At 34.5% G+C, this 25,898-nt stretch overlaps 2 protein-coding genes across 10 annotated transcripts in view; both read left to right on the forward strand.

Moving 5' to 3' along the window:
• Positions 1–25,898, forward strand: part of LOC128215411 (cadherin-12-like) — a 152,739-nt gene that overhangs the window by 21,383 nt on the left and 105,458 nt on the right. The window lies entirely within an intron of this gene.
• LOC128214269 (deleted in malignant brain tumors 1 protein-like) overlaps positions 21,464–25,898 on the forward strand; it is a 67,933-nt gene continuing 63,498 nt past the window's right edge. For all 9 annotated transcript variants that reach the window (XM_052920644.1, XM_052920642.1, XM_052920645.1 and 6 more), the window contains exons 1-2: positions 21,464–21,705; positions 23,838–24,014. In XM_052920644.1, coding sequence (XP_052776604.1) covers positions 21,642–21,705; positions 23,838–24,014 — 241 coding nt within the window. In that variant the 5' untranslated portion in view covers positions 21,464–21,641. The remainder of the gene's footprint in view (positions 21,706–23,837; positions 24,015–25,898) is intronic.

Consider the following 25,898-nt stretch of genomic DNA (forward strand, 5'->3'; position numbering starts at 1 on the left):
AAAGTGATTGCGTTTATCAAGACCGGCCTCAACGGAGACCTTATTGACGAGCTTTACGGAAAGAACTTCGCAGCCCGTCTGGAGGTGAACCAGAGTGAGCTGGTGCATGGGGATTGTCCCATTGTTGTAGCGGGTTTGTTTTGTTATAGTTTTATAGCATGTTTTGATTTTTTTTCTCCCAACAGTCCATAGGCAGCTATCCTTTATTGGTTATCGTTGTTGATTTTTCCAAAAGAGGAATTATTTCAAGAAATAAATATTCCAGTTATCCTAAAGGCAGAAGTCGAATTTTATAAGAATTTATACCCATAGAACTTAAAAAACGACGAACATTATAACCTGTAATTGAATAATATCGAATTAGATTTAACATTGGATTCTAAATTAGCCAATAACTGCGAGGGAGAAATTTCTGAAGAAGAAGCTACATGAGTCCTTAATGATATGAAACTTAAAAATGGTCCTGGACTCGATGTTCTTACGGTAGTGTTTTATCAAACGTTTTGGCATTTCATTGGAGACCTAGTTATTTCAGCTTTAAATGAGAGATATAATAAAACGTTAATTATCGTTTACTAAAAAACAAAGTGTATTTTCGCTATCATATAAAAAAGGAGACCTAGAAAATTTTTAAAACTGAAAACCTATTTCTCTCTTTAATACTGATAATGAGTTAGCAGCAAAGATATAAGAAAAAAACTTCAATCTGTTCTACCAAGCATCATAAGTCAAGACCAACAATGATAATATTTATATTTTAACATTAGGCAAATTGATGTTACAATTGATTATACGGATTAAACTGATTTTAATGGTGCTATTCTATTTTTAGATTTTTAAAAAGCTTTTGATACAGTAGAGTGGCCTTTCTTGTTCGAAATTTTGAATAAACATGTATTTAAACCTTCCTTTCTTAATTTGGAGAAAACGCTGTATTGTAACATAACCTACGTCAAAAATTGCAAACAATGGATGGACCACAAACTCATATAGAATACAACGTGGTTGCGGCAAGGTTGTACCCTTTCTGCTTTGCTTTTTATTATAGTAGCTGAAGACACATCAACACATTTGAGAAAAAAAATAATGTAAAAATTATGAAGCGCAAGGAAAACATCTTAAAGTTACTCAACTTGCGTATGACACAACTGTTTTTTTAAAGAATCACATTGAAATACCAATTGTTCTTGATAAAATCAGTTTGGAAATTATTCTGGACTGAAATTAAATAGGGAAAAACCCAAGGCCTTTGGATTGGCAAATCAAAAAGTAAAAGATACGTTAAATCACTTGGAGTTTATTTTGGAAATGATAAACATGATTGTATAAATTTAAGCTGGAATGAAAAAATAGATAAATGTAAACAATTGATAAATAAGTGGAGTAAACGAAATCTAACTGTCTTTGGGAAAATAACTGTTATTAATCTTTACTTTTTCCAAAACTTGTATATCTTGCTCAAACTATAGTAACGCCTGATCCAATTATAAAGACTATAAACTCCATGGTTTTTGAATTTATTTTGAGTGAACAAAAATCAAGCGTAAAACAGTTATGAGGAACATACTTGAAGGTGGTTTAGAGACGCCAGATTTTGAATATTATTTTTTAAAAATGACATCAAAATGGGTGATTAACCTGACTTATACAGTTGATGCAAATTACCATCAGTAATGTTAGAAATAATTTTCTTATATTTCATATGAATTTAGACTCCATTAAATCTGTACCTATTAAAACAAACAAAATCACTTTGTTCTATAAGCATTTGTTATTAATATAGATTCAGTTTAAAAAAAAACTTCCAGTTAATCTAAGCAACACACCCAAAAGTTACTTTAATATTAGAAAAGAAATAATATGGGGTGGTAAATTCATAAAAATAAAAATAAAAGTCTTCTATTTAAGAACTAGATTGATTCCAACATTCTTTACATAAACGATATTCTATCGAATTCGGGCAACTTAGACACTAATTGTATTCTTTATAAGCTCAAAAATAAAATAAAATGAATTGCTGAAGTAAATATTTTAAAACGAGCAATTCTTAACAGTTGGAAACAAATTCTTACATCGGATATATCTACAAAAACAAACCAATCCAAAATTACTAATACCTATCCAAAATAAACCTTTTAAAGATATGACGAATAAGCAAATATATTAAATCTATATTAAGCGATTTTATGAAAAGCCTAACATTCACGGTTTTTGGGATCGACGGTTACAAGAGCATATTTGCTTGAACACTTGGTACTATCGTTCATAAGTCCATTGTGGGTAATAAAGTCAAACAATTCAAATTAAATTTATTGCATAATCTTGTAGCAACAAATTAAATTTATTTCCACTGAAGTTGAAGGATTGCCCTTAATGTATTTATTGTAATGAAGTAGAAGACTACGAACACTCCTTTATTAAATGTCCAAATTTGACAACTTTCTGGAATGCTATACATGGTATTTTTAAAAGATGTGGAATACAGAAAGAAATTAGGAATTGAAGATATATAGTAATAGGTTACAAAATTGACCAAAAAAGTATGATATTGCAAACATTGTTTTAAGTCAGATTGCCTATTGCATCTATAAGACCTTTTTTATTTATGAAAGAAGATTCAAACCAATAAATATTATGTACCATTTATATAATGATTTGAAAGTTCTTCAAACTCACTTGAACAATTGTTCCACTTCTATATATATATGTATATATTGTATGTCGTGTTTGTTTGATAGAAAAACAATAAACGGGTTGTCGTGAACTTGAAATTCCAAAAAGAAACAAAAAAATTGTTCCAGTAGGTTGTACTTTTAGTAAAACAGGACTCCGCCTTTAATTGATATTATAAAACTTATTTTATGTGTAAAAGAAATGCCATATGTAATGTGGTTTAATATTTCTAAAATGCGTTGCACATTATGTCATTGTTATCAGTGATGTAAAAAGCATATCTTCCAGGTGAGACAAGCGCGGGTAAGAGCAGCCTATTGAACCTGCTGTTGGGAGCGGACATCCTGCCATACTCTCTTCTTTCCTCCACCTCCACCATCTGTCTCCTCCATAACAACCGCAGAACGGATCGCCGCCGCTTCGTCGTCTACCCGAAGGTTGGCGACCCGGGGGAGTGTCACAATGTCGAGGAGGGCCGCGAGAAGGAAGCTCTGGAGAGACTGAAGCGCGCTGTCAGCGAGGACCGGAATTCCCCGGGGATAACTGGTCCCATGTCGAGATATACTGGCCCATACCACTTTTAGGGGAAAATGTGAGTATATTAATATACAGTGGCAAAGACAAAAAGCGTTGTTATAGAGTATTTATTTGTCACTGTCTCTTGGCCAAATAATACTAACGATTGAGTTTTAAGTTGTTCTATGGTACTGTTCGCTGTATAAAAATGAGTTATGCGATCAATTAGAAAGAAATGTTGTGCATGAGTTGACAACAGGTAGCCAGTGAATATATTTCACTGTCTATGATTTCATATCTGATGAGAAACAGTAGTGATAGTTTATTTCAAATACATAAAGGCCATAGGCCCATGAGCATACAAGAATTATGCATACATACAGGTATTATGACGATTCATAGATCAGTAGTCAAATACAATGTCATAGTTACAAAACTTTACGATAAATAACACTATATTATTGTATAACACAAACAATAATATATATAGCACTTTAAATTGATCACAGTGAGGAGATAGCTATATAGATATAATCTTATTAGATATGTTAAATATGAACAAACATATGTCTTAATTTAAAAACTGTATGTACATATATCGATAATTTTCTACATGAAGCTTTCCTATCACTGGCAATAAATTGAATAAATTTCAGTAAGAATACAAAAATCTTCTAGCAGTACTAATCCATTTTGTAACCCACTTTTAGATTCTGATAAAATAACAATATCATCAGCATTTAGCAACAGGAACATTTTTAACATATCTAAATCAACTCCTTCAAAACAATGAAGCTTAAAGTGTTCTTCTATATTATTTACATACATACAAAATAAAAAGGTGATAATGTTTCACACAAGGAAAGTCATCACTTAATTCGTTATATATCTGACCCTTGATTTTTTTTCATTTTCATACATTGACTTAATCATATCTAATATTTTTCCTCTAACACAAAGCTTTAGGAGATTAAACCACATGTTATCCCTCACTATATAATCAAACGCATTGGTAAAGACAATAAAGGCTGCAAATATTTTTCTCTTGTTGTTTGACAAATGCTCTATGATACCATGTAACACAAATATATTGCAATTGTCTAAAGTTCCCATCTACTTTCTATAGACTGATTGTGCCTATATATATATATACCTGATATGTTTCAGCACAAGAACTTAATCTATCATTTATTATTTTTGTAAACATCCTTCCAAATTGTACTTAAAAAAGTAATTCCTCTATAATTATTTTCATTTTCTACATCACCCTTTTTATGCAACGGAACTATAATTCTTTCAGACCTCTTTTCTGGAAAGCAATTCATATCAAATATTTTATTTAAAAAAAAGAGTTTTTAAACATGCCAAAAACTGTTCAGACTCAATACCATATTTCAATTTTTTTTTAGCAAGTCCGGTCAAGCTGACTACCACAATTCAGCTTTTTACATGCCTTAATAATCTTCTCACATGCAAATGGTATATTTAGCTCATAAAACATTATCAGCATTTCACCATCTAAATACCTTTCATTAAAATATAGCACGTCGTCATCGGGTTGATTACACACAGAGTCTGGGTCATTAATAGCTTGAAAATAGGCCAAAAATTCATTGGGCCACAACAAATTGATCATTTGTTCGTCGGATTTGCCGCACCTAAAATTCGAAAAACGAAAAAAAAATAAAAAAACCTTTTTTTTGCGCCCGCACTTACCATTTGGCCGCGCATATTATTTATTTTTTTACTTCTGAATTTCCTCTATTTTCTGAAGTTTTTTTACTTAAAAGTTGAACCTGCAACGTCGACTTCGCCTTTTTTGAAGGTATTTCCATGCTTTACATTCTCCGCGAGCAAACTTTCCTCGTGTCAGGACAAAATCAGGTCTGGGTAACCGCAAAACAGCCGATATTTGTTGACAGTCTTTTTTGTCGGGAATATTTTGCAGGACGCACCGTTGTTATCTATTTCCGGTATTAATTTGAAGGATACTAAGTTTTCGTTAAGGTAAAATACACATTTTTAATTGAAAATCAGTGTCATAGTCAATGGATTATAGTCTTCAGTAAACAACAACAGTTTCACAGCGTCGAAGGCAATATTTATTTATGTGTGTTTTAAGTAATTCATTGTTTTGTACTCAAAATTTAGTGTTAAATAATAACTCAATCAGATTTTGAGTGCAAAACTTATATTAAAATACACGGACACTCGACTTACAACAAATGAACATGTTTTCGTGAGTTATTTTTTAAATTCTAAAATGCATTTCTCAGTTTTATACTCGTAATTGATAAAAATAGAAGGACTTGTAAATGTTTCAGAAACAGTCTGTATTTATGCACCATTCAATTGTAACCATGCCCCTCCCCCCCCCCAGGACCGGGGGTATACCGGAGATAGCCGGTGAAATGGGTCGTGTTTTCACCTTCCAGGTGGCCCCATAGTGCCGTTGGTTTTACCCGGGGTTGGCTGGACCGAAAGTCAAAGTCCCCGCTATTCCCCGGACCATGGGGGTCGTGGTTACAATTGACTAGTGCATTACACATACATGTACATGTACAGTATAAAAATAACATCAATAAAATCAGAAAATGAAACCTTTTATAAGTAAAATGACTGTTTTAATTTTCTCAATTCTTTGTTCTTATCCATTTGTTTTCTTTGATCGATTTGTAGTAAAGTGGCCTGTTATTAAAGTGGCCTGTTTCTTACGGGCATTGAAGCTATGGAGGGTGTCATGATTTTTTTTTCAAGGCAAGGACCTATAAACCATTGGTTCGTGGTAAAGGCGAGGTCTTGAACGGGAAACATCTTTATTCACCCACCTGCTCTAATATAATGACCAGTGCCACATTTGCAGATTTGTTTAATACTGCTTCAATTGTGTTGTCCCGCAATTTAATCGGCAGTGTCTTAAGTAATAGTACAGCACTGGATCTTATTGCCATTTGCTATATATTGAGACAGATTTTCATGTGATACAATCAAAACCGTTTCATTTATATTCAAACTTCATTTATATTTAAACTAAGAACCTATGTTTGCAATTAAAAAGCATTTCTTGACATATTGCATGATAAATTTAGTAAGAAATAAACTTTTTAATTTTTATTTTATTTTTCGCCTTGCGCTCGCCTCTGAATTGCCTTAAATTTAAAAAAAAAGTATTTTAATTTTTTTTTCGCTCGCTCGCTCCTACTTTTTTTGGGCAAAATCCGTAGAACAAATGATCAGTTTGTTGTGGCCTTGGCTGACAACTTTAAAGAGAACTGCTTATGAAGCATTTGACAACTTTGCACATTCTAACTATTATGTCTGGCTACTATCATATATATTTTTCTTCTTTCTGACAGTATTTTTGTAATCGCTGCTAGCTTCGACCATAGCTTTTCTATTTTCTGTATTTGGAACATTTCTATAAGTATTCAAATATCTATAAAAAAAAATTATCTTAACATTTAACATCCATCAAGAAACATGTACTAACATTTTGACTTGATACTGTATTTTGCACACTTCCAACCTCTTTTTTGAATAAAAGTACACAAATATCATTAACAATATTACATAAATCTTTAAATATCACAAGTATATTCTGCTGAATTTGTATTTTCACATACGGTTAAAAGCTTCTGTGTCACATTATCACTAGCACAAACAATTCTTTTTTCTCTGATTTCCATGCATACTTAAACTATTTTTTCTTCACAATCTATGTCACCATTACTAAGAAAACAACATTGTAGAACCAAGTTACCCACACAATGATCTGACAAAATAGTTGGTTCATTAACATAGAACTTTTTAACAATATCACTTCTACACATTAGAAAATATAAACTACTACTGCCTTGTGAATAAAATCATGTAAATTTTCCTAATTCCATGTCCAAATCTGTCCTTCTATATAAAATTCTCAAACCAGTGGCTTCACCAAAACTCAAGCAAACATCTTCCATGCTCATTAACAACTTTGTCAAGTTTTATTTTTCTAGTTAAAATATCATCCGGCACATAATCATCCGGCGTAGGTCCATCCAGTGTAGATATTCATCCTCGACAAAGTCTGGTCTGTCGCTAGCCCTCCCATTGAAGACTCCAGAAATAAAGAAAACACAGTGATTAAATCATTTCCAATGTTATGCATGTCATTTGTAATTAAATCAAATATATTTAAGTCATTAAATGACACCCTACTGCTGTCACTTGGAACATTATAAGATAAACACAGAACCATATCCCATCTGATTTGAACAAATCTGTACTTAGTTTTAACCATAATATACTGCCATCTGTAGTTTTAAAAAGTTCAATTTGATTTTTCAATTGATCATGTATAAATAATTACACCACCGCTATCGCCTTTAGCAGATTTATGTTTATTTTGCCTGTTCACCTGGTAAGAATGAAAGTTCTTAACCTGACAGTAGCTACTATCATTTTTTATCACGAATCATGAATGTTTCCGTTAATAAAAGAATATTATTTTCATTTAATAAAGCAATTCTTTGCTATGAGTCTAATTTGTTCAATCGTCTAACAATTAAACTTTGTACATTAAGTAAAACAAATGTGAACCCACAATTCTCCTCCCTACTGGGCTATTCGGACACATCCAACTGAGGTAGGATATTCTCAGCCGTCGTCAGTTGATGGAATCCCACTGGTTTCTTACTCCTCACTGGTTGGAAACCACTCCACGATATTTGCATGTAGTACTGGTTTTCACCTGCTATTTAGAGGCATTTATACTTGACTGTTTTTGCACTTTGCGTGACTGTTTCTGTTTAAATTGGGTGCCAGTGTTTTCCTTGGACTTTTTCATAAAAATGTGCTTTTTAGATAAATATTTATGCGAAAAACGACAGAAACAAGCTCAGTTGCAAAAACTTTAAACATAAACCCGGTTTAATGGAACTTGGTAAACGCCAAAGACATAGAACAAAGGACATAAAAACAAAACAAAATCACAAACATGAAAGAACAACACAAAACTTCACATGAACTTTCAGCACGACCAACTCCGGTATAAGTAAGACCTTGTGTTCTAATTCTGTAATGTATATTGTTTATGTCACGTGTTGTGTCATTTTTGTTTAAAAACATAGGAGAAAAGTCATTCTCGCTCTCTGAGTCACTTGGTGGCATTTCTTCCTCAAACATGCTATAATTCGAGAAAACATTTATCGTACACTCGTTTTTTCTGATCAATGTCCGTTTCATCCGAATAAATCCTGCTTTTCATGTTAATGTCGTGTTTAATGCTATCAGTTACACATTTATTATGCTTTATCATATCTACTCTATCGTGTTCAGTGTTAAACACCAGTCCAGGAATTTGTCTTTGATCATCCTATGGTCAACGAAAAGCATTGCCGGATACCTTATCAACAGGTGTCTGTTTTCTCGTGCTATTCTAACCTCTTCTGAATTGTACAGCTCCCTCCTAGCGTTTTTGATTTCTTTCGGATACTGCCTATTTACGGTGAACGGACTTTTTTAACGTTTGTACGCCCTTGCCATACCATGTGTCCACATCATCCCCAAATTTCATAACCAGTAACCGCTACTGGTCACCTCTTGGAACAGGCCCGATTCGATGTGCTCTCCCTCTCTCTCTCTCTCTCTCTCTCTCTCTCTCTCTCCTCTCTCTCTCTCTCTCTCTCTCTCTCTCTCTCTCTCTCTCTCTCTCTCTCTCTCTCTCTCTCTCTATCTCTCTCTCTCTCTCTCTCTCCTCCGTGTCGATGTCTAGTTCGTTTTACTAGAATCTGAAAGCTAACTTCTAGTTACTCATTTGAAATCTCTCAGTAAGTCAATACACAACAATGTTATTTATGATGCTTCAAGCTTCGTTATCTATTGATTTATATGTCAGTATTTTAAGCTTTCATCTGTTCACTACATATTTTCTCTTGGTGATGTATTTTTTTATCTAGATCTGTGTATGCCTTCGTGATATCTTGAGTTTCCTGTGTACATGTCTACTGTTGATGTTCAACGTTTGTAATATTTTCATGTTCTGTAAAACTGTCCAAAAAGTTCATTTAAGATACTTATTTCCAAAAACAATTGTCCAACAAAATTCTCGACCGCTTGACCGCTTACGTAAATCACTGTCAATGTTTTCGTATGTGTTGACAAGTGAAAAATATCTCCCCATACCCCGTCATCTCCATCAGACCCAAGTGACGATCGTTGACACACCGGGAGTGGGAGAAAGCGGCGAGATGACCAGCCGCCTGTTCCGGTACCTACCAAAAGCCATCGCGTTCATCTATGTTATCAACAGTGCGAACGCCGGTGGAATACAGGAAGATAAGGTACCATTATAAACAAGTGTCATCACGCGAAGGTTAAAGTCAAAAGGATCTTTCTCGTTCTTTATCTAACTAACCTTTTCGCTGTCGCCTCTCGATTCACAACCCCCTGTACTCCCCATGACTGCCACAACCGGTACGATAATATAAATTACGGAAGTAAACTTCAATTAAAACTATTATTGTCTGCAACGAATGGGTTTTCTACTTGCCGTCTGTCTTACAATCTAATAGTAATTATTTCACTACTCATGGCACTCGTGCCAATTAATGAATTCCACATTTAAATATTGATGCGAAAAGCTACAGAAACAAGCTCAGTAGCAAAAAGTTTAAACATAAACCCGGTTTAATGGCACTGGGTAAACGCCAAAGACAAAGAACATACAATCACAAAACAAGAAACATGGAAGAACAGCATGCAACTAATTGCTTCTGATCTTGTTTCTGTAGCTTTTTGCATAAATATTCACCAAGTTCGTGCAATGTTTGTATGTAACAGAATGGGCAGTCATAGATATATTTCTTAAAGATAGACTCTAATTCCCATAGAAGATGTCACACAATTAATACAAATGTTTTGATTGACCGAAAAGTATCCATGCATAGCGAAAACAATGATTCTTATGATGAATACCGTGTATAATTTGACAGAATGTGCAGAAAACACGGTATTTTTACCTTATGAGACTATAGTTGATCACTGTAAATCTGTTAGAACCCACCAGTCATTTAATATTTGAGCGTTTTCAGCTATTTAATACACGGTTACAATCTTGTTATCAGTTATAAGTAGTTCCATAAATGCATTATCTAGTAAGTAGCTCAAGGTGTATCATTTAAAATTGATAAGTTAAACATGTGTATGTATTGATTTAAATACGAGTGACACTAAAGTGATCATGTATTTATTGCAATTGCATACTTCTGTATATGCAGTTGATAGAGATCGTTCGAGAACAGCACAGGGACGCTAAGAACGGTGGCATGTCGGGGTTCGACCCTGCTTGTACCTTGTTTGTTTGTAACAAGTGGGACATTGTCGAGGAAAGGGAAGGGAGGCAACCGGGGACGGAGAAAAAGGTCTGGGAAGACACGCTAGACAAGTTGGAGAAATATTTTCCGAACTACAACCGGGACCACGTGTATAAGATGTGCACTACACAGGCAAGTGTGATTGTACAATGCTAAATAGTTATTTTGAATATACAAATAATATTTTTGTCTTTAGCCATAATGTTATATTATGATGCTTGGTAAAGCAGGCAAGAGACCATGTGCACTGTTAACATAGTCATCACTAGCGCGCCTTAAATTGTCAATTTTAACTTTGTTTATGTCAATACCGGTGACAAAATTAAATAAAATACCCTGAAAAGCACCATTTCACCTAAAATACTGATAAAATGTTCATTGGAGCGGACTGGAGCGGACCAATAAATCCCTATGATCAGAAATAAGATTTTGGGGATGGGAACATATCCAAGGGTTGGCGCCAAAGTTGTGCACGCTAACGCCAAACCATGGGCTCCCTCTTGAATATATTAAAAGTTAGGTTATCATGATATAGTTATTGCAGATTTTCACGAAGTGAAATTGGTTCAAGTCCCTTAAATGAGTGTACAATTTACAAGAAACAATTTGACTAAGTTTAATTAAGAATAAAATGATAACTTAGATTGATTATGTAATGCTCACTGTAAAGTTTTCAAAAATGTTTAAAACGAGTCAATAACTACAACAAAAACAAATCTTGACACAAATAACTTGTATAACGCTTCTATAAAAATATTTTCCTCATTTCATTCATTTTTTCTTTTTCTATTACTAACAACATTTCCTCGTAAATCGTTCATATTCCTGCCTGTTCATAGAGTATTTTGTTAGCTCATTCCATAAAGCTCTACTTAATAGACGACGATTATATTTAAAGGCAATGAGTTTTAAGGCCATGTGTAGCTAGGTTCATTTACCTCTTTTTCTGCTCATTAAACTCTTTTAAACGATACCCAAAAATATTGGGTCACCTAGCATCCGAAATTCTTTTGATTTTACATGTGCTTACTAATCAAATATAGAGATAATATATAATACATTATGCTTAATAAGAATATATATTTTAGGCCCGACGTAACCAGGCTAACAAATTGGGTCGGACGGGAAAATTGAAATGTTTCATGGAGGGATTTGAGCAACTAGTGTCTGCCAGCCTGCTCGGAAAAATCACAAAACACTACAGGTTGTATCATTAACATAACCAGTATCAGAGGACGTTCAGTTTTAATTATTGCGCCCAGGAAGAAAAAGACAAATGTAAAACATAAATTTAATTTGTCCGAAATAATAGGCTGCTAGATTGGAAATGAAATTAACATAGATGTAAAGCTGATGTCAAAAGCAGTCATAAATCCTCCATGTATGGATACACCAACTCAGAAAGCCTGATAAAGTGAGAACATAATGCAATAATACCATATAATTGATAACATGTTCGACAAAAAATTAAAGTGACACTCTTATTCAAAAAATCAATACATGCACATGCATAATGAACACCAGTTCTGACTGATAAATCGTTGACTACTTGCTAAATAATGCAGTAATGGAAAATATAAATTACTGATAACAAGATTGTAACCGTATATTTAATAGAAGATAGCGCAAAAATATAAAATGATTGGTGAATGCTAAAAGATACACTGTGGTCTTCTTTAGTCTCATTCGGTAGAAATACCGTGTTTTCTGCTCATTTCTTTCAAATAAAACTCGGTATCCTTCGTAAGAACCAATGTTTTAGACAGTTATTCATCCTTTTAAAATATAAAAAACAATGTTATTAAATGTAGTAAATCTTATCTGGGAGTAAGAGTGCATATTTAATATAAAAAACGGGTGGGACGAAAGGGGAAAATAAACGTCCGAACCGGATAGATACTAAACAAGTGAGAAAGGCGCCAAAATAAAGGAGGATGGACAATTAACCCTTTGGAAATACAAAAGACCCCCTTAATAATAATATTTTTTTCTCAAAATTTGTTAAATCATAGCGCTCAGTAAGAACAAAGACAAATGTAAAATTTGGCCAAATTATAGGCTGCTATTTTGAAAATGAAATTAACATAGATTTAAAGCTTATGTCAAAGGCAGCCCTACCCCCCCCCCCCCCCCAAAAAAAAAAAAAAAAAAAAAAAAAAAAAAAAAAAAAAACACACACACAAAAACACACAACAACAACAAAAAAACAAACAACAAAAACAACAAAAAACGACCAAAATCTGTATTAAACTTTCAAAATCTTAGTTAGGAAGCAAAAGCGACAAGCCGTGCCGCGTCAATCATGCTAGATAATGAAAATCTAAGATAGCGTAGGTAAAAGTCAGATTTCAAGTTACCAAAACAGTTCAATAAATCCCCCAGCACACTGCATTTGAAATAGAAGGAAGCTCCTCCGCTTTGGAAGGAGAGCATGGTGTATTCATGAACGTGAGAAAGTTGCGTAATACTACGGCGAAACATACGATCAACGCTGCTCGCGTCAAGTGGGATCACATCCCCACCGGAAACAGTACAAAACAACGGATCTGTGGGTGCCAAAGGAACTAATTTACACATGTTTTGGAACGCTTTTATTGGAAATAAAAAAGTCGTTTTTACATAACGAAATAACTATATTGTTGTCATTTCCTGCACATCATGTAAAATGCAAAAAAAACACCATATAGTAGCATGAAATGGAATAGTCGAGAACATCATACATTTGCTTCAAAATATCTTGCGTTATTGGCGCTGCCTGCTTAGGGGAATAAAATAGTAAAAATTTCTCCCACCAGATAAGTAGATCCAAATTTTTGACCCTGCTAGAAAGTCTTATCTTGCCAACGGGCGAAGATAAACAAGTACCAGTATGGGACTCCTATTGTATTGTCATCACATAATCACCACCCTTGTTGAAGACCGTCGTCTGAAGCATCATGGGAACATTGTTTTGTGGTAATATTTAGAATCCTTATTAATTAATTCTCCATTCAAGAATTAATGCTGCAATCTACTCAGAACTATTTCAAGAACGATTTGACTTTTGATCTGAATCACTTCGCGCATATCCAATAATCACAAATCTTTACGCACTTATTTTCACTACGCACAATAGAGTTCCAACCAAAAATACAATTTTACATTATTTTGTCTAATTTGGGTGGGAAAAAAGGCATTTGCCATAGCCGTGAGAGTAAGATAGGTTCATCCCAACCCTCGTTTCCGCGAAACACCCTACACTCGGGTTGGGATGAACCTATCTTACACTGTCGACCATGGACGATACTTATATTCCTAGCCCTCTGTAAGTGAGTTGCTTACTTTAATAATACTTTGATAAGATTTACCTTTTGCGTTTTATCTTTATTAAGGACTGTTGGGATAAGAGTGAGTTTTGTGCACTGGTTTGAACCCCCAGTAAGTTTACATTTTAATGACCGTTCCAAGGCGTTTGTCGGATATTTATACAGGAGTATATATAGGATTACCAGGCCGCTGTCATCGTTAGTACCCCCTTCATCGATAAAGCAATGTACAAAGAAGGTAGCACCTGTCGTGAAGTCGTCACAAACGAAGCAGGAGGTTTTTGATACGATAAGGAGTATTCTCTCCTCTCAACCTATACTAGCATACCCAGACTTTTCACGTCCTTTCGTCCTAAGGTTTGTGCTGTTCTTCTATGTTTTTTGTCTGTGATATTGTGTTCTATGCCTTTGGCGTTTGCCCAGTGCCACTAAACCGGGTTTATGTTTAAACTTTTTGCTACTGAGCTTGTTTCTGTAGCTTTTTGCATAATAATTGTAAAGAAATGTTGGAAATATCAGGGAGTTCTTCTCCGGCTCGCAAGACATGGTTAATACAAGTCCCGGCAATGTAATTTTTAATAGTCTGGAGAGAGTTCATGCTACGACATAAAAATTGGACATACAAACAAAGTATTTCAATATTAACAGGGCAATCTTGTAATGAATAATATTCATAAAATAACAGAAATGAGCCAATTTCAGTCTTTATGTTCTTGTAGGTCCCATACGAATAAGCAGACCGTCGGGTATGAACTGTTGGCGAAGACTATAAACCACATACTTTTGTTCGATCCTTTATCTGTTAAAAAGGAAACGCATCTTAAATACACGCTTCATATATAAAACTTTAACAAACTAAGAGGTAACAAGGACATTTCAACCATTATAACTCCATAGAGGTATAAAGAAATGTCAATATTGATATGATCAAAAGTTCATGAATTAACCACTAAGGCACCTAAATTTGTTTCCTAGAATTACCAATATATGCGCATGTGAATTATCAGATAGGTTACACACAGGTTAACGAAATTTACTAAAAAGAAACACATGTAGATATATGTGTTTATAATGGTGTATCGATCAATCAATAAAAACACCAAAGCTTTACAATATGTTCACCAATCGATTGCTAAGATAAAAAGTGAATCCACATTTATCTCAGTATATCCATCCAGAAGCGTCTCGTGCGCAAATAGTTCTGTGTAATAACGATCTAGATGCGTCTGACTGAGTTAGTCTGTAAGTCTGTTGCTGGTCTAGGACAGATGCACTGCTCAAAGCTCGAACTTGCGAGAGCATGCCAAGTATACTACCTCACGAAGGCACTTCTGTAAGATAGGATCCTTTGTTTTCCTCGAATTCAGAACAGAGCAAAACTGCTTGGTTGTCACAAGATATAGATATTTTCATCCCCTGCCATTCCACAGACCAGAACTTTAAAACGACTACACCACTGACATACTCAAACTGAGTTAAGCAAGCATCTGATGAGAACACTTGATCAACAGTAGACCATTGACTTGTTAAAAACATGGACAAACCTTTATAGGAATGAATAAGACTAATCCACCACTTTCCTAAATTCATTTCTCAACTTCACTTTCAGATCATTATTTTCCAAACCACGTAATCCAAACGGAAGTACACATTCTATGTAAATCTTACCACGCCATCTTATAGATAGAAGCTGAATATCACCAGGATCAACGCGTATCTGGCGATATGCACGTGATAACTCTGTTTAAACACCAATGCCCTGACGCAATGTCCATTAAGGAATCAACGGTTGGAAACGTTAGTTTTACGTCCTCTCCTAAGTACATGTTATTTTTATTATCCACTATTTACTGAAGAAAATTACGGTCTGCTCAAGTCAACAATCATTCGGCGACTCGATTCATCTTTCTCAACCGTATCAAGCGTCGAAAATGCCATGTCACAGCAAAGAGGGTTCTTTTGAAATTGACCAACCACAGCGAAGTGGCCAAATTCAGTGACAATGAATTTATCAACATCCAGCGGGAAATTCATAGCTGCTTTGTGATCTGTCCGATACAGGTGAAATATCCTTACAATATCCAATATGAAACTCATATTCAAGAAAATCACATATTTCATAATCATCATAATCCATTAAAACTGACCGCTAAAAGGAAAGATTCCACCCTTATTATTTGGCAAACCTGAGTTTATTACCCAGTGCCACTTAACCGGGTTTATGTTTAAACCCTTTCCTACTGAGATTGTTTCTGTAGTTTTTTTGCATAAATATTAAACACAATATCATGTTTTAAAATGTCTTGAAATTCATGGTTCACTGTACAACTGATATTCGCCACGACCATTTGGCCCACAAGCAACGTTTACGTGAGTATCCATAGACGAACAAAAGCTGTCAGGGACGAACGACGAAGAACTCGGTAGACGTAAAATCGCTAGGCGCAATGTGATTTGACTGTTCAATACACATATAATACGGATATGACAAAAACATTTCCGACGGAGATAAGCACAGTTCACAACTCTGAACACGAAAATGAGTATAATTATCAAAATATTTGGTTCTTGATGTTTGATGAGACGGTAGTAAGGCTTGCATATGGGGACTGGACGCAGAGCTCTCTGGATGGTCTCGTAGTACCCGATCCTTCAAAAAGCACGTCGCGCAAACGTGCTTCTCTGTGCATCACTCCGAACCTATCCGCGCTGAGTGTGGGAACGTCTTGGAGCACTCACCCTTTGAAACTTGGAGCAAAACCATGTACGTTTACCTGGTGTAACATTCGAGGTCGATGATGATCCAGCCGTTGTTTGAAGGCGGTATCTAACCATTCTTGGTAAACACACCTAGTTCATATATATATATATATATATATATATATATATATATATATATATATATATATATATATATATATATATATATATATGAATAGCATATACAATAAAACAACACAAATATATATATATATATATATATATATATATATATATATATATGAATAGCATATACAATAAAACAACACAAATATTACCTTTAAAAGCGTCCGTACCAAATCGAAGACCTCACACCACTCTTCAACCTATATAATATGAGCAATTTGTTTCTATACCTCACTATCCAACCTAAATATCACTAAAGGGTCTCTATCATTAGTCATCTAAGCTTAATACCTCAAGGGGCTCTTCCCAAGTTAGTTATCGAAACTACATATCACAAATAAAGTCTCTTGCCCGAAGAAAGATATCACAAATGGGTATTTAGCTCTGATAATCCAAGCTTAATATCGCAAAAGGTGTTCTATCTAAAGTTATCTAAACTAAAGCTCACAAAGGGCATTTTGTCCTAACTATCAAAGCTAAACATCACAAAAGGGTCTCTACCCCTTCCTGTCTTAGCTAAATATCACTAAAGGACATTTAGCCCTAACTATCAAAGCTAATTATCATAAAAGTGTCTCAAGCCCAAGATATATCAGCTGGGTATCATATAAGGGCCTTAACCACTGGCCATCTAAACTAAATATCACAGAATGGCCTCTTGCCCTGGCGTTCAAAGCTAATTATCACAGAAGGACAACACGCCATGGATATTCAAGTTAAATATCACACTAGCGTATCTTGCACTAGCTATCCAAACCAAATATCACAAAAGAACTTCAAGTCTTGGCTACCTAAGCTAATTATCTCAAAAGAGCATATAGCCCTAACTATGTAAGCTAAATATTCGAAAATAACTCTAGCCCCACATATCAAAGCCAACTTTCACAAAAGGGCCTCTATCCCTTGTTATCTAAGCTAGATATCACAAAAAGACAGCTAGCCCTAGATATCAAAACCAAATACCACAAAAGGACAGCTAGGCCTGGTTATCCAAGCCAAATATCACAAAAGAACAGCTAGCCCTGGTTATCCAAGCCAAATATCACAAACGGGCAGCTAGCCTTGGCTATCCAAGCCAAATACCACATAAGGGCAGCTAGCCCTGGGTATTTAATCCAAATATCATAAGGGCAGCTAACCCTGGCTATCCAAGTCAAATATCACTAAAATACTTTTATGAGGTCAACATATATATTACTTTATATGAACCGAGTCTTTTAATGATTGGCAGAAGAGACTCAGTTTCAACTGCTTCCTTCTATTTTTCGGAGCAGAGACCTAGATCCTTTGGACCCCAAACACAATCTCATGGAAGTCCTCCATAAACTCTTCCTACATACCAAGTTTGGTCACTCTATTTCAACTATTACATAAGTTATTCAGTACTAACCATATTTCCATTTTTAGCAACAGTGACCCTGACCATAACTCTTGGGGTCCAAAACTAAATGCCATGAAAGGTCTCTGGAAAAGTCTTCATATACTAAGTTTGGTCGCAATATGACGACCCTTACATAAGTTATTCAATACTAACCATTTTTCTATAAACAGTAAGGTATCTCTACCTAGTAGAATTCATTCCTTATGCATGATTGGCTAGTCTATGTTATCAAGTGATATTACCAAGTTAAGTATATAGCTTAAATATACCACTCGTTTAGAGTATTCCTTCGTAGCTCGATGGAAAATCACTCGTCTGCAATTTTGGCGACACGGGTTCGAACCCGGTCTTTTTTTTTTAAATTTTGGTACTTTTTTTACAATTATGATATCAAAGCGTAACACATTTTATTACAGAATTGTCCTAAGATTCCTTACAGAAAAAAATGTTGGTGACAATCTGGTGTACAGTCCCTTTAATTTATAAGTGAAGTTGGTTAAGTTTTATGAAAAAACTTCATTTAAACACTTGTGGTCTTTTTTAAAGTGTTTGCTGAAGATCTTTAGTTCCTTTACTTTACAAATATTTTTTATCAAATTATAAATTATTGGATTTTTTTTTTTTAAATCTTGCAGAAATGTTATTTGTCAGTATCGTAGAATTACCATTTCATGTTTTTGTACCATATGATTGCATATCTTCTTTAGCTGATAACCAGGTCTTGAATTCCATTACATTTCCAATTTTCATAGATACATGTTTAATTTGTATATTAGCACAAAAACACAGTTATTGGATGTTCATTTCTTAGTGGTATAAAATAATAAGAAAGCCTGTATATACTGCTGGAACTAACTGTGTTAGCCCAGGCACAGATTCAGCCCAGTGCTTTAGGGCTGAAGCCCCCCCCCCCCCATCAGCTGGGCTCTAAGATATGCTTAGGCGAGGGCTGTTTTCTTTTTCTTTATTTGTTAACAAATGCCATATTCCCTTATCACTAGATCAATAAATCATGGTTTATTACAGTCATCAGTAGGCCACTAATCCCTTGCCGGGGAATTAACTATGTCTAGAATGTCGTGACATTGTTAAAGTTAAAACTAAGCCTAGTACGTTCTGAACAACTAAGTGTATTAAGGTTATAGTTTTAAACTGAATGAGCTAATATAAGCATAATTATAATACATTTTTGTTCTGATTATGTTGATAACTGTTAAACTGCTTTAATGTAAATATATTACAAGTTTACAACATTTATTATTAATGTATTAATAAATTAATATCAATAACAAATGTTTTGTTGAATAATCTATGTGCTTGTTTTTTAAATGCTATAGATGCATTGTTGTTGAATGTTTATGATTCAGTTTAAAGTCTCATACTTTAAATTTGTTCATACTTTCTTCATACATTGTTATATTAAGCGATGGAACGCTTACAAAGTCAACTACAGGGAATTTTTATTCATTTCAAACTGCAGAAGGGGTCAAACTATTTTTCCGGGTTATATACAATACCTTAAAAATCTAAAATATACACAATGTTGTTTTACATATTGAAATAATTAAGAACAAGTTGATTGTCAGATAACTGTGATAATTAATGTTAAGTAATCTCAATCTCTTTTGTTTACCTTGTTATGTTTAAAGTAGGAACTATTATTTTGTACTGAAACTGCTTGTATGATATTCAGTATTATGTAAATTAGTATATTTATTGTGTTTGTAATTATGAGTTTTCTCAAACATTAAAATATTGAATTTGCTGTACATTGCCTTAACCCTGCTTGTGATGCACCTAAATTATATAATTGGTCGATCGTAGTCATAGTCATAGTATGTCAAATGAAATCAATTTTTCCTTTGTCACTTCTTTACTTAAGAAACAATTATAAGCAGTTTCTGTAGTTGATAACATACCTAGAGCTCGTCTAAGGCAGTGCCTTATTTCATGTTATAATCTTAAATATATGTTAAGTGTATGACAAGTGCATCCTCTTGAAAACCTACAATTTTTTACTAATACTCTCACGAATAACTCGAGTTGAAAAAACATTTACAAGTGCACATTTTAAAATGATACTTTAGATAATTGCGGTAATATGCTACCAAAAAGGAAAAACAAACTCTTAGCCGTAAAATCGTGACCAGGAAGACAATACAAATTCTGTTTCATCATTTTCCGTGAACATAAAGATATAGGACAAATAAAATATATCTGTGTAAAACGGTGTATTATAAATAAGCATTATCAGAAATCGCTTTATTGTCGATATTGCTGACAGTATCATCGCTATCATAGTATACAATTCGCATTTGAGTTTAATCCGATCGATTTCAAGTAAATGTACGTAACTGTTTATTGTGAACGATTGTGTATAGTTTATATCGATCTAAACACTAGTATGTTTAATGGTTTGAAACAGATGTCTTAATGTTTTAACCAGTCTTCACCATACGGACAGTGTATTAATGATGAGTTTAAATTAGTAAATCATACCAGTATTATATTTATTATATTATGTCTACATCACCAAGATTAAGAGAAGTCCGCACACTGAAGACAGTGTATTCATGAATGACAGATATCAGTCTTTACCATCAAAACCGTGTGTTCATAATGGAAACCGGACTTCATCGACAAGTCATGACTATTGTATACAGCCTGGTTAATGAAACTGGTACAATACCACCATGATCATTAACACCCACCGTATTATCATGCTCATTATTATCAGCACACTAATCAGTAGCATCGTCAACATTAGTGTCAACAAAACGCATAATAATAATCGCCATACCAACGTTGAGAGCGGTTTCAATCAATATGAAGTTTCGTCATTCAAGATTTAAAGAGTTTTGATAAAATTAGCACTATAGGTGGTTCGACCATTTATATTCAACATTTAAATGAAATAAGTCTCATCCAATGTGAAAGAGGAGCGCCCAGAATTAAACTCTGTAGGTTACATATTTTAAACATCCTTTAACAAGCCTGGCCTAAAATAATAATAAAAAACAACAACAACAAAGCACCCTTCAGTGTGATATGATGAAAATACTATATTTCCTCATTTGCATCATAAAAAAACACTATAGGTGGTTAGAAAGAAATAAGTCTCATCCATTTTTAAAGAGGAGAACACATAATTAAACTTTGTATGTTACATATTTTAAATATCCTTTAACAAGCTTGGCCTAAAATTTAAAACAAAACACTCACACATCAAAAGCACTCTCGAGCGTCACATGATGACAATACCACATCTTCCTCATTTGCATCATACTCGAGCCAAGGGTGCTTTGAAGTACATATCTGCTGTATCACTTGCATTAGGCATGCGCAGGGCTTGTGAGAATGAGCTGGACTATCTATCGTCTATTTTACGAATCATGAACATCATATTGAAAGACAATCATCTGCAATAATCTAATATTAGATGCATTATTTATTGCAATTTCTATTTTATAACTAGTGTAACACTGCTTTAAAACTCTACAACACCACTGAAGAGCGTTTGGCATCATGGGAGCTGGCCCATTTTGGAAGCTTCTCATGGTTATTTTTATTCCGTTTACAAACGGTCAAGGTAAGATTATTCATTTACTTTCAAAACATAATCGTGGTTATTGTTTTTCTCAGGTGTTGTACTCAGAAAAAGTTATATGTTTTGATTTAGTGAAAACGATTGTAAAATTGTAAATTAAATTGCATTTCACCAATTAGGGAATAATCTCTTTTAGAGAATACTATAAACAATTTGTAGGGATACTGGCCACAAAGTGAAGTTTTCAGAATGTGGGGTTTATTAAAGTTGACGATGCCTACAGTCTTTGAACTGATAGGGCTAAATAATGTTGATGTCAATGAATATGACGTACAATTAATAAGTATGACAGTGGTTGATATTCAAGAAAGAATCGAAAAGTAACATAATTGCGTGTTCCTTATCACCTCCGGGACTTACAATACAATCCAACATAGTGACATTATATACAACACCGTCAGATTCACCGTTTAGTGGGATTTCCTTTACCAACCATGTACATTGTCTCCTCAAGGTTTTTGTTTCGATTGCCCCCCCCCCCCCAAAAAAAAAAACTCCCACACACCTAGATAGACGGAAGGAAAGCTGTTTATTTATCAGAAGAGTATGAATGCCGCCGATTTGCGACAATTACCTTTAGCACTTCTTTTCAAGACTGCTGGCGCTAGAGATTAATCAAGCCCTGTCTTTCATAAAAGCAATGGACACTGATGTTCTATTATTTTAGATGGTAGAATAACGTTCCCATGTAGAACAATGACATGGTCCGTATTAAAGCAGTGACAAAACTTTAACCCAAACCACATATTGAACGCAACAATGTTTTTCATTGGCCGTAAAGTGAAGTCATATACCACCAAGAGCTTTCATCCCTTAAGAATATAGACTGGCCTCAAGTTTCTCAAGAATTATTAGACTTATTCAAGTTACGTGTTTTAGTACAGCCCTATGGCGAACGAATATATCCAGCTTAAAATTGCATGGTGGCTAACTCCGCTCATGGATAGCTGAATTGATCGCAGAAGTTAAAGGCACTACGATTGACTTAATTCTGAAAATCTGGATCCTGTGGTGCGACCTCTAGAAAACAATTAAGATCAAAGACCTTTCCAGACAACGCTGTAGTTCTATCCAGAAGTGTGAATTCCAGGCTACTGGTAGGTCCTGGGTTGTCACAGCCCCAAATTCGTCCCTAAAGATTCCAATATTCTCTGACCAAAGCAGATCACAAAATACCAGCTGAAGTCTCAAGTAAATTAGAGCGGTGTCGAAATCAGAATATATCGCTGTGTTGATCATCTAAGTACCCACTCTAGCCGAAGAGGATATTTGTACTTCCGTAATTATCATTCCCGTTGATTTTAGTTAACTCGTGTCTTGTTGCTCATCATGTCTGAGGCACTTGATGGGTTAGTTTTTTGACGACGTGGCGATCGCCTAGGAGATGGCAATACAAAATGACGAGGTGGTGATTTTCGTGTAGGTACAGATATAGAGACAGTGGCTTAAGGCCCCTACAACCACTTCTGATGCAGTTCTTTTAAGAAAGGTTTCTACCTCATCTTCATCTATTTCCATAAAGAAAACTGCTGTACTTAACCTCAACCTTTATGGTTAATTCATTCACCGAATTTTTGACGTCATTTTCACGTCATTCATTTTGCCCGTTTTATCATTTTGACAAAAAACTGTGCAGGAATGGTTCACCGAACTATTTGCAAGTCTGCATTTTCTATTCAAGTGGTTCAAGTGCTGAAAATGCTCTGACAATGCAATAAAATCTGATTAAGGATCATAGTTCTCGATAAAAGCGAAGCAAGTAGTAGTAGTAGTAGGAGTAGTAGTAGTAGTAGTAGTAGTAGGAGTGGTAGTAGTAGTAGTAGTAGTAGTAGTAGTAGTAGTAGTAGTAGTAGTAGTAGTAGTAGTAGTAGTAGTAGTAGTAGTAGTAGTAGTAGTAGTAGTAGTAGTAGTAGAAGTAGTAGTAGTAGTAGTAGTAGTAGTAGTAGGTCCATGTGCATTTGCTAAAATGGGCTTTTCTATCATTGCTATCAGTTATAAAATACATCGCAAAAACTATTTTTAAACACCCATTTTATCTTATTTGATCTGCTCAATTCCCTTAAAGGGTTTGAAATGAAAGAAATTGAAATGCTATTGTTTGTTATATGTCACAGGATTCTGCTCCGTACCGACTGTAGAAGACGCTTCAACAGATTCGGTGGCAACGATTGACTACAAGACGAACGTAACGTACTCATGCGCAAGAGGCTACATTCTTACAAATGGCACTTTAGTAAGAACATGTCAAGCTGACGGCCAATTGGATGGTATTTCCCCAACTTGTACTCGAGGTATGTTGGTATAAGGAATCAATATTCGGCTACTAATTTGTGCATACCATTTTCACATTTTAATCTGTTTTATAACGCACCAAACACTGTTTACAGTTTGAAATTTAGACATGAACAACCAGCGCTCTGTAAACAGAAAGGTCCACTTTACACAAGTCTAACTATTCTCAATCAGTATTTCATTCATTCTGTAAACCTTATTATTTTGAAATCGTTTGTGACCCTGGCCTTGTCGTCTTTATTTTTTGTAATATGATCATTGAAACCAAGTTAAACCTCTACCAATAATAACCTGTTACACAATCGATACTCTTGATATACTTTATTTTATTAAACATGATTTTTTAATAATATATTGAATTCTGGTTACCAGTACCATTGTAAAATATATGAATGCCATTTTGCTTTCAATATTTTGCCCTCGTGATCATTGAAATATGAGTTCTGCGCCAAGAAGTGCGAGGAAGAATTTCCCCCGTCCATTGATACTTGTTCCTAGGCAAGGTTGACGTTAGGTTCTATAATGTCAGCGATTAAATACCATCTATCTCGTTCCTATATACTGCATTTATATACGTTATTTATCCGATATTACCTCCATCATCACAGTTGTAACATCATTGCAGAGAAACCGTTGGTATTATAGACCAGAGCTTAGCAATTAAACAGTTCGTTTTCAAAAAATATAATACACTGTTTCTTTGGAAATATTTAGGTGTTACATTCTGAAAAAAATATCTGAAATCTTAAGGCTACACAGAATCTAATATGACAACGTTGGGCCGAGAATGGAACTTATATGTGTATCAAAATAGAAATGAAAACGTTTCCGTAGAGTTATAATTCACAATAACATACCTTTCTCTTCTAAAGTCAATCTAAGCTGGGATATGACGGCGTTTGTGTGGCGGGTGTTTAGCAACAATATGTGCTGTGTCCGGGTTGTATCTTGGCCATTCAAAGGTTGATATTCAAATACCAAATATTCACCACAAGAAACCGACCTGTCGCGTGCAAGACCGATGCTTGTAGAGCAAAAGCTCAATACCAAACATCATACATGTACTTAAGAATCATTTTTAAGAGGTAATTTTGTTTTGGTTAGTCCGGGCTGTAATGTGTCCGAAAATAATTACTCGGAACAAATGATAGCCAACAGATGTCGGCAATTGGCGTGTTTAACCCATGTCTGTAGGTATTCAGTGAAAGTAACACTAAAAGTTAATTAGTTATAATTCCTTGTATTTTAGTTTCGTCGGTCTGTAAGTTTTGCATGATTTAGACGAGAGCAAAAATTATCCAATGTACGAAGGTTTAAAGTCAATGCCACGCTTTAAGCGTCATTGGTGAAATAAATGTATTCTTGTATTTCGCTTGTTTGTGATATAGAGGTGCTACCACTTACATTCTAGCCAAAGCTCAATGGCAATAAACGCTCCATATATATCAAAATACTTGATATATGTTTCAACAATTGTTCACACAACGATTTCAGTATTACAATTCAGCGGAGAGTTTGGTATTATTGGCGAGTTTACAGTGCTCCATTATAACATATAATAGCACATTACGCCAAAAATTATCCTTGACTACTTTTATGTTTTTTCATAACTGCTTAAATTTGCACACACCTTTAAATAGGGCAACCAGAAAACCCGGTCGCATTGCATCATGTCTTGTTAAAATATTTTGATTAAGGCACAATGGTTGTGAGTCCTATCAGAGTTTTCAAATTATCATAACATTGAATTTAATTTCAATCATAAAGACACCATCGCCACAATTTTCACTCGTCTACCTTACGAAAGGCAATACGCATTGTGGAAGCATTTCACAATGGAATATTGACTATTTAAACGCCATGAAATAATTGAAATTCATGTC

This window comes from Mya arenaria, chromosome 13 (assembly GCF_026914265.1).
Source record: "Mya arenaria isolate MELC-2E11 chromosome 13, ASM2691426v1".
NCBI classification, from domain to species: Eukaryota; Metazoa; Mollusca; class Bivalvia; order Myida; family Myidae; genus Mya; species Mya arenaria.